The 12,907-nt window shown below is 41.0% G+C and overlaps 1 protein-coding gene across 1 annotated transcript; it reads left to right on the top strand.

Annotated features, from left to right (window-relative positions):
* Positions 1 to 2,128: 2,128 nt before the first annotated feature.
* LOC126073451 (acidic mammalian chitinase-like) lies at positions 2,129 to 12,695 on the top strand. Its single transcript, XM_049880118.1, is given in 12 exon segments — positions 2,129 to 2,202; positions 4,481 to 4,510; positions 5,294 to 5,475; positions 5,478 to 5,494; positions 7,009 to 7,065; positions 8,169 to 8,334; positions 9,366 to 9,493; positions 9,675 to 9,795; positions 10,092 to 10,277; positions 11,201 to 11,320; positions 11,407 to 11,552; positions 12,323 to 12,695. Coding segments are annotated over 12 exon segments (1,485 nt in total). The 5' UTR covers positions 2,129 to 2,168; the 3' UTR covers positions 12,621 to 12,695.
* Positions 12,696 to 12,907: the final 212 nt, after the last annotated feature.

The raw sequence follows: 12,907 nt of genomic DNA, 5'->3' as shown, positions 1-12,907 counted from the left end.
ATCCTTTCGCTATACTTATTCAATCTGTATACTGAGCAAATAATCCAAGAACCTGGACTATATGAAGAAGAAGGGGGCATCAGGGTTGGAGGAAGACTCATTAACAACCTACATCATGCAGATGACACAACCTTGCTTGCTGAAAGTGAAGAGGACTTGAAGCAGTTACTGATGAAGATCAAAGACCACAGCCTTCAGTATGGATTACACCTCAACATGAAGAAAACAAAAATCCTCACAACTGGACCCATAAGCAACCTCACGATAAATGGAGAAAAGATTGAATTTGTCAAAGATTTCATTTTACTTGGATCCATAATCAACACTCATGAAAGCAGCAGTCAAGAAATCAAACAAGGCATTGCACTGGGCAAATCTGCTGGAAAAGACCTTTTTAAAGTGTTAAAAAGCAAAGATGTCATCTTGAAGACTAAGGCGTGCCTGACTCAAGCCAGGGTGTTTTCAATCACCTCATTCATATTCATGTGAAAGCTGGACAATGAATAAGAAAGACTGAAGAAGAATTGACGCCTTTAAATTATGGTGTTGGGGAAGAATATTAAACATACCATGGACTGCCAGAAGAATGAACAAATCTGTCTTGGAAGAAGTACAGCCAGAATGCTCCTTAGAAGCAAAAATGGTGAAACCACATCTCATATACTTTGGACACATTCTTAGGAGGGATCAGTCCCTGGAGAAGGAGATCATACTTGGTAAAGTAAAGGGTCAGTGAAAAAGAGGGAGACCCTCAACAAGGTGGATGGACACAGTGGCTGCCACAACGAGCTCAGTCATAACAACGATTGTGAGGATGGCACAGGATCAGGCAGTGTTTCATTCTGTTGTACATTGAGTAGCTATGAGTCAGAACTGACTTGATGGCACCTAACAGCAACAACAGTGTTTGTTGGCAGAATTATTTTCAGAATTGAGGTTCCCCCCCATCCCCCATAGAATTTCATCTAGATTCTCTCTAGTCCTGAGAGTGGGAACCAAATGGCCAGGACCTAATTACCACTGGGAGAATGGATACACTTAGCTTTCAAATGAAGCATGCAGAATCCATATGCTCACCAACGGCATTCCAGACGTTGTCACAAGCAGTGCCATATAAGTAGCACAGGCAATAATGACCAGAGTAATTCAGATGAAGGAGAGATCATTGTGATTCAAAGAGAGGATCTGAGCTGACTTTTGAAGGATAGCTAGGATTGGGATAGGCAGTTAGGAAAAAAGGAAGACATTACAGGCAAGGGATGGAAGGATAGCATGAGCAAAGGGCATGCAAGGCGCGTTTAGGAACAATGAAGAGACCATTTTGGCTGAAGAAGACATTTATTATAGCATAGTGGTAATGGATAATGTTTGAAAAGGTAGAGCGGAATTAATTTCAAACAAGTAATTCTAGAAATGGTCCAGTTGCAAATATTTCTATGAAAAGAGATTCTTTTCAATATCACCACTTCATCTCTGTTCATCAGGGGCAAGAAATATTTTTTAGCATCTCCTGGATGTAATTTGAAACTATGGAACACTACAGAGTTAGTTCTCGGTGACCTTCGGAGTGAACATTTTGGGAACCACACATTTTTAGATAAAATTATTATATAATCCTGAGTTGATGTCATTCCAAGCCACAGGTGTGCGTAGGGTGCTCAGGCAAGTAGCACCTAAAGAGGAACAGTTTCTTAGGCACTGATTGTACAAATTGCATATGAATAGTTCTATGAAGAAAAAATATTTAAGAACCACTAAGAACTTCAAAGAGATTTTATTATTTACTTTTCAATAAAGACTGATGCCAGGCATGAAAAACCCACAACATAAAACTTATCCACAGTCTCTAAGTAGATGCTTATCAGCCCTGGCGGTCGTCAAAAGGGCTGTCAAGATGGTCCTTTCCATGGTGATGGTCTCCACCACCCTTTTCAGAGACATCACATTGCTTTGTCTTTGTTGAGCAGGGAGTGTGGTGATGGGAGTGGGAGGGTATGAGTTACAGGCCCTAGGAGTTGAAGAACCCTTAGGCAGGAGCTCTGTTGATTTATTAATTAGCTATGTACACATCTGGGTTAAATGTTTTTCCACTTGGAAGCCCTCATGATAACCAGGAACTCGGATGGTAGGCATAAAAAGCAAATGCAGGCTCTGCTGGTCTGGTTCAGATGGCAACCACGGCAAAGCTTATTCTCCTCACAGGTGAGTTTGTGATCAGAGACAAAGCCTCATTCTCACCTTATTTCTTTTTCTCTCTGGATCTGACATCGTGAAGCAGTGTTCACACTGCAGCTCCGTGCCTTTCTATTCTCTTTCATTGTCATATAGGATTTTGATTTTAATCTTAGAAATCAACAGAGAGATACTCAGGTTTGTTACACATAAACTAATTTAGTTTATTGCAAGATAATCACTGTAAGGCACAAAAGTAAGACCTTAGGACATTCTTTTTAGAGCCGGAGAGTCAGAATTAACAATTATAATTGCGATGTTAGTTCAATGGTTAGAGTTCAAATCTTTAGATTTCAGGCATGTACCTTTTACATGTGGTCTTGAGAGGAAGGCTTGACCGTGGTTCAAATTTGGCAGAGGTCTTTTGTAGCTAGGGTCCGAAGTCAGCAGCAGTGGGCAAAATTTCAGCCTACGCCTCTGGCAGGATCTCAGAGTCCAGAGGGTGATATTTTGTCTCTGCCTTCTAACAGTGAGTGAGCAGAAATTCAGGGTTTATATGTGAATTTCTCATCTTGGCTTCATACGATAAGGCCCATTCATGTCTTCCTGCTACATCAAAGACTAGTATGTTATATCTTCTCTCCAGGGTTAGAGATTCACCAAATGTCACTTCCTTTCTTCAAGGTTAGAGATAGGGAGGTTGTTTAGATTTACGTATTAAGGTTAGTTTATGAAGATGAACTGTGTTATGTTTTCTTTTATCAAAGCATACTTGGCAAAGTCAACTTTAAGTTTGTTTACATTCTTCATGTGCTTCTATGTCTAAGTTCAGGAATTTTCTAAATAACTTTCTATTGACTTTTTGTGGTTATTGTTAGCTGCTGCTGAGTTGACTTTTAATTCATAGTGACAAAGTAGAACTGCCCCATAGGGTTTTCTAGGCTGTAATCTTTACAGGAACAGATCACCAAGTCTTTCTCCTGTGGAGCCATTGGGTGCATTTGAACTGCCAACTTTTTGGTTAGCAGCCGAGACCTTAACCGTTGAGCTACCAGGGCTCCTTTTCTAATTACCTACAGGTTTTTGATAACTTATAGTTAACGTTAGAAAGCCTCACAAAGGTAGACATATTTCTATTTCTAAGTTCATATTATGAGTGCTTAATAATACATATTTTGCGAGCGTAGTAGTGTCTTATGCCTTATGTGATTTGAGAGCATCATAGAAACATACAGAACATTAATCATTTCAAATTTTCAAGAGAATCCTGACATAAACAAATCAGTCTGCCTCTTGCTCTCTTAACATCAGTGAATTCTACTATCATTTCTGCCTTCATTGATCCCACTGGCATCGTCTTAAAAGAAAGGCTAGTTTTCTTCCAGAACTTGTCTTCTGTCTTCTCTTGTTGGGTTGTTCCTTTTTCTCCATTCATCTCTTTCTGCTACACCTCATTTTAGTTTATATTATTTTTATTTACATGTTTGTGCCTTTGGTCTATCTTTTTCAGATATAAAAATCAATAGGAACTGAGATAGTTATTTATATAAGTTATCTTTGTTTTCAGAATTATTTCTCTTTCAACTTCTATTGTCCCACTAAGTTGATAATGTACTATAAAAATGTCGCTGTTAGAAGTTCAAACGTTGATTCAGTAAATGATTTAGAGCCAAATAGTACCCAGAGTTTATTCTTTGCTCTAGAGCTGTAATTTACAAACTTTTTTTAAGCTTCAGAGCCTTTTCCAAATGAAACTTCAAGTTCAATGTGTAAAACATTCAGAGCAGAAATACTCTAGTAGAAACCAGGAAGAGGCCTCTGGACGCTTACCTCATAGCTCCTAGCTCTTCTCTCTCTAAAGGCTCCAGAAGAGTAGTTCAAAAAGGAAGAAAAAAAACTCCTAAAACTCCAGGAGATACTGAATTCATTGCTTTAGAGAATGCTTTGTCTTTTGGAAGGTTGGGCTTGTCCCAGGTCAGGGAGGTAAAGGGTGGATGGATGCATAGTCATTGAGTAGAGTGAATTTGGAATAGTTTCAGTAAGTAGATCTTCCATAGACAGTAGACTTCTGACTTTGCATCAATGACATTTCTTTCTGACTTGGAAGGTGGAAGAAGAGGGTGCCCATTTTTGACTAAGAGAAAGGAAGAACATTTACTGAAAAGCCTGCTTTTTGTCATAACCCAAAGTGCCACTGGAGTTGTAACAGTCTATGCCCAAATAGACTGTTATCCAAGGTCTCAGAATTAGATTCTACAGGTTATAGACAATTGACACAGAGTATATGCTTTTTTTCTCTCTCTCTTAGGTCTGGCCCTTCTGCTGAATTGTCAGCTGGGTAAGTCATGGGCTCTATGTTTGACCTCTGACATAATCTTTTCCCACCGTAAACCTCAATACCCTATAAATTACTTCTGTGAAAAATCTCTGCTTTATATATCGCATGAGATTGATTTATATTCCAATACTATTTGCAAAATAACTATTTGTTGTTGTTGTTGTTAGGTGCCGTCGAGTCAGTTCTGACTCATAGCGACCCTATGCACAACAGAACGAAACACTGCCTGGTCCTGCTCCATCCTTACAGTTGTTGTTATGCTTGGGCTCATTGTTGCAGCCACTGTGTCAATCCACCTCGTTGAGGGTCTTCCTCTTTTCCACTCACCCAGTACTTTGCCAAGCATGAAGTCCTTCTCCAGGGACTGATAAATATATCAAGAGATAAACCATGCCAGTGAAAGAGAGATAGGTTTAACTTTGGGGGGATCTACTGTTTTAGATTGGGTGTCACTGCTGTCCTCTTCTGTGTGACCATCTGGGAGTTATAAACTTGTGTTAATTGAACTTCACAGGACTACTGGGCATCTTTTCTCAGAAAGTTCCTAGGCTTATCCAAGATCCCCAAATAAATCTGTCATTAAAAATAATCCATCCCAGGTCATTGACCAGTCATCAAGTTAAAATCTTGAAACTTTTCTGCAAGGCTGTTCATACTAACAATTCCCACACAGAGATCAGGCACCAGAGACACAGGGAGGGAAACAAGGGCAGGGCCAAAATTTGCAGCACATTTCAGTGGCTTTTAAATCAGGCCACTGTCCTTCCTCCTTACTCTCCACAGGTTCTGCCTACCTGCTAACATGCTACATCACCAACTGGGCCCAGTACCGGCCAGGCCTGGGGCGCTTCAAGCCCGATGGCATCGACCCCCACCTCTGTACTCACCTGATCTATGCCTTTGCTGGGATGAGCAACAATGAGATCACAACCATTGAGTGGAATGACGTGACTCTCTATCAAGCTTTCAAAGGTCTGAAAAACAGTAAGAGAAGAGGGAGACATCTAATTTGGTATCTCCTAGGTCAGGACTTCAGAAACATTAATGTGTAAACCAATCACCTAGGGATTTTCTTAAAATGCAAATTCAGATACAGAGGGTCTGAGGTAAAGAAAAAAGCTGCATTTTTAACAAGCTCTGAGGTGGTGCTGTTGCTCCTGGTTCAGGAGTCACACTTGAAGTGGCAAGGATATAGGTAACATAGCATTGTTGTTATTAGGTGCTGTCGAGTCTTTTCCGACTCATAGTGACCCTATGTACAACAAAATGAAACACTGTCTGGTCCTGTGCCATCCTCACCAATGTTGTTTGCTTTTCCCACCACAGATCTCAGATTCCTGTAAGTTATGCATATACAAATTATCTGCTTCATACATAATATGTAATTTATTTATATTCTAATACTACTTTTTGAAAAAATATACTGAGATAAACCATAGTACCAAAGGAGATTTGCTATCTACTTTACGGACAGATGGGTTTCACTTTGGGGGAATCTACTGTTTTGGATTAGTAGATATTAAAAAATATACATTGGTTCTATTTCTTCCTTTCTGTGTAAAATCTTTTTTGTGACCTAGGAAATTATAAGCCATCATAGCTTCTTCCTGCAGGGAGTAGGAGGCAGAGAATATTAAAAATCACACACAATTTAACCCAAATAAAAAAAAATTTTTTTTTTTTTTTTTTATCAGAAGGGTTTCATCTATTTTAACAGAGTTTTATTTTCATGTTAAAAAAAAAAGGGCATCTGGTATTCTTTAATTTCTGGTGTTATTCAGGTTAGTCATATCTAGGAGAATGAGGCTACAATCCATTGTTATCCTCAGTAGTGACGTTATCTTGAATGCAGCTACTGGAATTTAAGTTATGATACCTAATAGGATACAAACCCCTTTAAAGTGGTGCTTCTTGAAGAATGGTTATTTGACCACTTGCATTGGAATCACATGGGGCACCTGAAAAAAATGCCAGTCCTTCTGTCCAACTGAACCAGAATCTCTGGGCGAAGGGCTATAAACCTGAACTCTAAATGTCCTCCTGCCACTGTGACCCTTGCACTTAATTCTTACATACACTGATGTTTAAAACCATTATTCCAGAAAGAGTGTGTAAGTCCAAGCCAATTAGTATTTGTCAATTGTCACAGCAGTTGAGAAAGTAATTATGCTCAAGCAACATTTACCATTTCAACTGATGAAATAGAATAAAAGGCAATTATGCTTAAGTTATATATATCAAAAATATTGTCAATCATTCATTAAAAAAGAAGTTCCATAATGTAAATTTCCCTAAGAAACCTTGAGTGCTTTTATGATAATGACACAAAGACCTTATGAAGAAAATTTTCAGCAGTTGAGAAAAATTGTTCTATGGCCCGCCCTATCAAGGCAGCAGCAAAATGTATGACCAGGCCTGATTCTAAAGCAATGTTATTTTAAACAGACGAACTTATATAAAATTTGAAACTTCCGTTATTTAAAACCTCTGTTTTACAGGAGTAACCAGCTGAAAACTCTCTTGGCCATTGGAGGCTGGAACTTTGGAACTGCCCCGTAAGTCCTCTAGCAGAGAGCCATTTGCAAGAGCCCATTGTGAACGCTGTCCCTTTAGGCTTCACAATCTAAGAGCATTAAGGGTGTGCATTAAGCAAATATGCTAATTTTTGTTTAATATAAACCTCAGTATGCAATAGAATAGGTCGTCAATATGAAATAGAACATAATTTATTTTATATGTTTAAATTTCGATAGATATTCTGGGATCTCATCCACAGAGATTTAGTTACTGAGATTCCAAAGCAACCTCTTCTTAACGTATTTCAAAAGCACAAACCCTGAAGAGGGTGTAGTAGAGCTCCTATCTATTTACATTTTGGGAGAAGAAAAAGTCATATAGACCTTTTAGAGGGTACATGAACTTGGGAGATTATTTGGAGAGAGAACACAGAGAGCTGAGTTAATCAAGTGTTCAAAGCAACAAGTGAAACTTGGGAGAAAGATCAGAGTTGGTTGGATAACAAAATAGAGGGAACATAAGGTAGCATGGCTGGGAAGAGTAGTGTTACAAAGTAAGGACAGGAGAAACCAAGAACATGCTTTAGTCTGAGCTGTGGGTCCCAGTGAAGAACTCCAAGGCAGAAATTGCAGAGTTTGAGCTAGAGCCATGGCTCAGAAAATGTGTGTGGTGCCTGGAGGATATCTACTACAGGGGCCAGTGAGGGAGACACATGTCTTGGGAGGGCTGATTATAGAGCATTGGGCCTGGAAGATAAAGAAGAAGGGATGCCTCTGGACAGACCATGCAGCAAGAGAGCAAGATCTGAAAATAAAGTGAGAGGATGAGTGACAAGGATGAATTCACAATGAGCTGAAGGTTTCTAGATCAAAAGAAGTAATACAGTTACTTGATTCTCTGAGAACCCTGAACATGCAGCCTCATGGGAATGTAATGAAGTGAGGAGGCCAGTGGTCTCACCAAGCTTAGCATCAACTTGAGATGGGGCACATGACGGCATATCAATAGAGAGTGACCTGTGTCCCCAGCGGAAGGTCAGAAGCACAGGCAGGTGTGTGCCATGAACATATGGATAATGTCAACAGTAACAAGACACCTGGCTGCCCTGAGCTTCTCTTCCCCCCTCCTATCTTTCCCCCAGGTTCACTGCCATGGTTTCCACTCCTGAGAACCGCAAGACTTTCATTGCCTCAGTCATCAAATTCCTTCGTCAGTATGAGTTTGACAGGCTGGACTTTGACTGGGAGTATCCTGGCTCTCGTGGGAGCACTGCTCAGGACGAGCACCTCTTCACCATCCTGGTGCAGGTGAGGAGGGAAGTAACAATCTTTAGGCCACAAAAATCCATGACCCATTCTTTTCAAGAAGCATCTGGGGTTTCCAGAGTAAAACTAAACCATAATTTAGAATTATAGAATCCTAGCATTGCAAAGATTTTTAGAGATCATGCATTCATTCAACAAGCCTTTAACAATGACAGTGATAGTGATAACTAGCAAATGTTTACTCTGTGCCAGGCAGTATATTCCATGATATTTTACAAACCATAACTCATTTCATCTTCACATAACTCTATGATATATGTACTATAGTTATCATATTTATTTTACAGATGAAGAAACTAGGTATAGAGAAGTTAAGTAACTTGCCCAACATCACTTAACTAGTATGTGTCAAAACTACCCATTCAGTCTGATTACAGAGTCCATTACTTCTAACCATTACACTAGACTGTTATTACTTAGTGCTTACTCTTCACCAGACACTGGGTTAGGTGTGGAGGTAAAGATAAGAATAAGACACACAGTCCTTGGCTTTCAGGAACACACAATCTAAAGGTGGAAGACTGAAAAACAACCAGTACCTTTTGATAAGTGCCGTGATAGAGGTGTCCACAGAGTACAAAAGTGGCACAGACAGAAGGCACCTCATGCTGCTCTAGGGCAGGATCAGAAAGGGCTTCCTAGAGAAAGCGATGCTTGAGCCCAGTTTTGAAAGAAGTTGTGTTAACCAACTAAGTGAAGGAAGGGACTGGCACAAATGACTTATAGACATATATGGGCCAGTAGATGAGTGATGGATGATGAGGCTCCATAGGTGGCTGGAATCAGATCATGTGGGGTCTTGTATATTATGTTATGAAACCTGCATATTAGGTAGCTGTAAAACTGATTCATATTATCTATCCTATCTGCTTTGTAAGATGTCGAGATACTAAGGTAAGATAAACGTGTGAAAGTACTTTGAAAAAGAAAACATCATACGAGCATACATTTACTATTATTTAGGGAGTTGAAAGCAGCTTCTTAGGTGTCCTACTGTGTTTACTACTCTATAGGAAATGCATGAAGCTTTTGAGCAGGAAGCCAAGCAGGCCAATAAGTCCAGGCTGATGATCACCGCTGCGGTAGCTGCTGGTATCTCCAACATCCAGCCTGGCTATGAGATCCCCCAGCTGTCCCATCAGTGAGTGATGCACCTTATCCTCAAACTCCTGGAGGCATCGCCTATGCAGGGCATACTTGTCCTTGTTCTGTCTTGCTGTTTACAGACCTTGCTTAGGAGGGTTTGGAAGTGGTATCTTTTGCCTGAATGGGTGTAGGAAATGACCATCACAAATAATTTTTAATCCTTTATCCCACTTCAGATACCTGGACTACATCCATGTCATGACCTATGACTTCCATGGCTCCTGGGAGAGCTACACTGGAGAGAACAGCCCCCTCTACAAGTATCCCAGTGACACTGGCACCAACGCTTACCTCAGTGTGATGAACCCCTGCCCAGATTCACATGCAGGCCAAGGATGATGTTGTAAATTATGTGGAGATTCAGGGACAAAAATCAACAGAAATTCTGCAAATGTCTCATTTGGACAACTGTCCTTTTAAGTGGCCTATCATATCACATTAACTATAATTTTACCAAAATATTTGGAAAAAACTCTAATTATTCCACCTGTCATTAGCATCTTCAATTTCACCAGTTAGCACAGGGGAATAGTATAACTAAGCATCGGGCCATCAGCTTGGTGAGGCCTCTAGCTGACCTGCTTCCATTGCAGGAATATGCCATGAATTACTGGAAGGATAATGGGGCACCAGCTGAGAAACTCATCGTTGGATTCCCAACCTATGGACACACCTTCATCCTGAGCAACCCCTCCAACACCAGCATTGGTGCCCCCACCTCCAGTGCTGGTCCTGCTGGGCCCTACACCAGGCAGGCTGGATTCTGGGCATACTATGAGGTAGGTGAAAGAACCCTGGTGGTGCAACAGTTAAGTGCTTGGCTACTAAACAAAAGGTTGGAGGTTTGAACTAACCCAGTGACTCCATGAGAGAAAGATCTGGAGATCTGTTCCCATAAAGATTACAGCCTAGGAAGCCCTATGGGGCAGTTCTACTCTATTATGTGGGATCTCTATAAGTCAAAATCAACTCAACAGCCCTAACAACATCAACAACATGAGGTAGGTAGATTGGGCTGCACAGTGTTCTGTGAATTTCATGCCTGGTGCTGGCCAGTAGGCTTATAGTGAGAATTTGCAGAAATCTTGAATGCTCATTCTGTCTCCTATCTACTTTCTTTAAACCCAGAGCATGACTACAATAAGAAACCCTGGTGGTTAAGTGCTTAGTTGCTAACTGAAAAGTCAACGGTTTGAACTCACCAGCCACTCTGTGGGGGAAAGATGTGGCAGTCTGTTTCTGTAAAGATTGCAGCCTTGGAAACCCTATGGGTGATTCTACTCTGTCCTATAGGGTCACTATGAGTTGGAATGGACTCGACTGAAATGGGAGGAGGATCACTCCAATGCTTAAAGTGTTTAAATAACTTGTTCGTTTACCGAATTCAATACGAAAAGCACTTAATAATGTGCAATATCCCTTCAAGGATAAGAGCACACACTTGAAGTCATTTATATTAGCACACAAGGGAATAAACTAAATATATCTCTCACATTACTGTGGGCTTCAAAGATCAAACACTAAAAGTAGGGACAACATGAGAGTATATGAAAAGCAAATTGACCTCCTTTACTGCAGATAAAAACTCAATCAGAAAACCTCAACTGGAGACATGAAAGAAAAAAAAAATCAAAGAGCAAGTGTATGTTTTTCTTTCATAGCAGTTATATTTAACAGATTTTAATTTGTTGACTTTTTAAAGATCTGTACCTTCCTGAAAAATGGAGCCACTCAGGAATGGGAGGCCTCTCAGGAGGTGCCTTACGCCTATCAGGGCAACAAGTGGGTTGGCTATGACAACATCAAGAGCTTCAATATCAAGGTAAAGTCAGCCCCTCAGGCATGGTGAGGTCCCAGCTCTGAGCCCCAGGAAATAAAATGACTTCTGTTGTCTTCTGTGCTTGAAAGGCTCAATGGCTTAAGCAGAACAACTTTGGAGGTGCCATGGTCTGGGCTATTGACCTGGATGACTTCAGTGGTACTTTCTGTAACCAGGGCGAGTTCCCTCTGATCTCAACTCTGAAGTATGCCCTTGGCCTGCAGAATACAAGTAAGTGACAGCAGGGGAAACCCAGGACATAGAAATACTCCTTCTGCAACTCAAAAGACACTCCTCACTTGTTCCCACTCCCATTGCCTGGGGCACTTCTTCCCATCTTACCTCACTGCTCTTGCCCTTCTGAGAGACAGGTACTGCATTCTGCCCCTACCCCTGAACTTCCATGATAAGAGCTTTGTGCTCTTATGGGAAACCAGCTCCATTTGAGTAGGTTTTCTAGGTCTGCTAAATCTTAAAGGTATAGAAGAGCCTCCAGGAATCAATGACCATAGAATGCATGCTAACCTTCATAAGCATCTAGTTCTGTACAAAATCTCTTATAAAAATTCTCTCTCAGCCCTTCTAGAGGAGATTTAACAAGAAATCCTCACCTATGCTCACATATTTCTAATCTGTAATTCAGAGTAAGTACCAACTTCCTAACTTTTTTCCAGCAGTCTCAGAGATTTCCTCTTAGAGCCCATTTGCTCACCACTTATACCCAGATCCTAGAAAGGTCTTTTGCACGTACTGGGTGCTCAGTAAATATTTTTTGAATGATTTAGACAGCATCAAGGGAAGAAAGAACTTTTATATAAAGCCAGGCTGGCTTGAAATCACAGCTTTTTAAAAATTCCTGCATATGGAGCCCTCAGTTTCAAGGATCCAGAAGCTAACTGTACCTCGACTCCAGACCCCTGTCTCCTTCCAGATCTCTTTGCCTTTGGGCAAAGCTCTGAGCCTCTACCGGGCTCACCAGTCTGCTCTTTGTGTTGTATGTTTCAGGTTGCACCCCCCAGCTCAGCCCATTGCCCCTATAACACTTCCTCCCGGCAGCAGAAGCAGCAGCTCTGGGGGCAGTGGATTCTGTGCTGGCAAAGCCAAGAGGCTGTACCCTGTGGCTAATAACAGCAATGCCTTCTGGCACTGCCTGAATGGACTCACATACCAGCAACAGTGCCAGGCCATGCTTGTCTTTGACACCAGCTGTGATTGCTGCAACTGGGCATACACCCAACCTGTGCCCCAATTCCCTACACTTCTCAAAAGTCTCCTTTGCTTAGGACATCTTACTGCTGCCTAGAGCTCTGCAATAAAATCCAACAATAAAACATGAGCGTCATTGATTTTATGTGATTTGGGTGGTGTTACAGGTTGAATTGTGTCCCCCCAAACCATGTGTTGGGGTCCTGATTCCTAAACCTGTGGATGTAATCCCATTTGGAAATAGGGTTTTCCTGCTGTGTTAATAAGGTCATACCAGTGTAAGGTGTGTCCTAAACCTAACTACTTCTGAGTTATAAAAAGCAGATTAGACACAGAGACAGTCAAACCCAAGTGGTAGGGGAACGATAGATACCACATGAAGGT

The sequence above is a fragment of the Elephas maximus genome, chromosome 3, assembly GCF_024166365.1.
Source record: "Elephas maximus indicus isolate mEleMax1 chromosome 3, mEleMax1 primary haplotype, whole genome shotgun sequence".
In the NCBI taxonomy this organism is placed as follows: Eukaryota; Metazoa; Chordata; class Mammalia; order Proboscidea; family Elephantidae; genus Elephas; species Elephas maximus.
The sequence above is the reverse complement of the archived record's forward strand: the minus strand, read 5'-3'. Positions and strand labels throughout refer to the sequence as shown.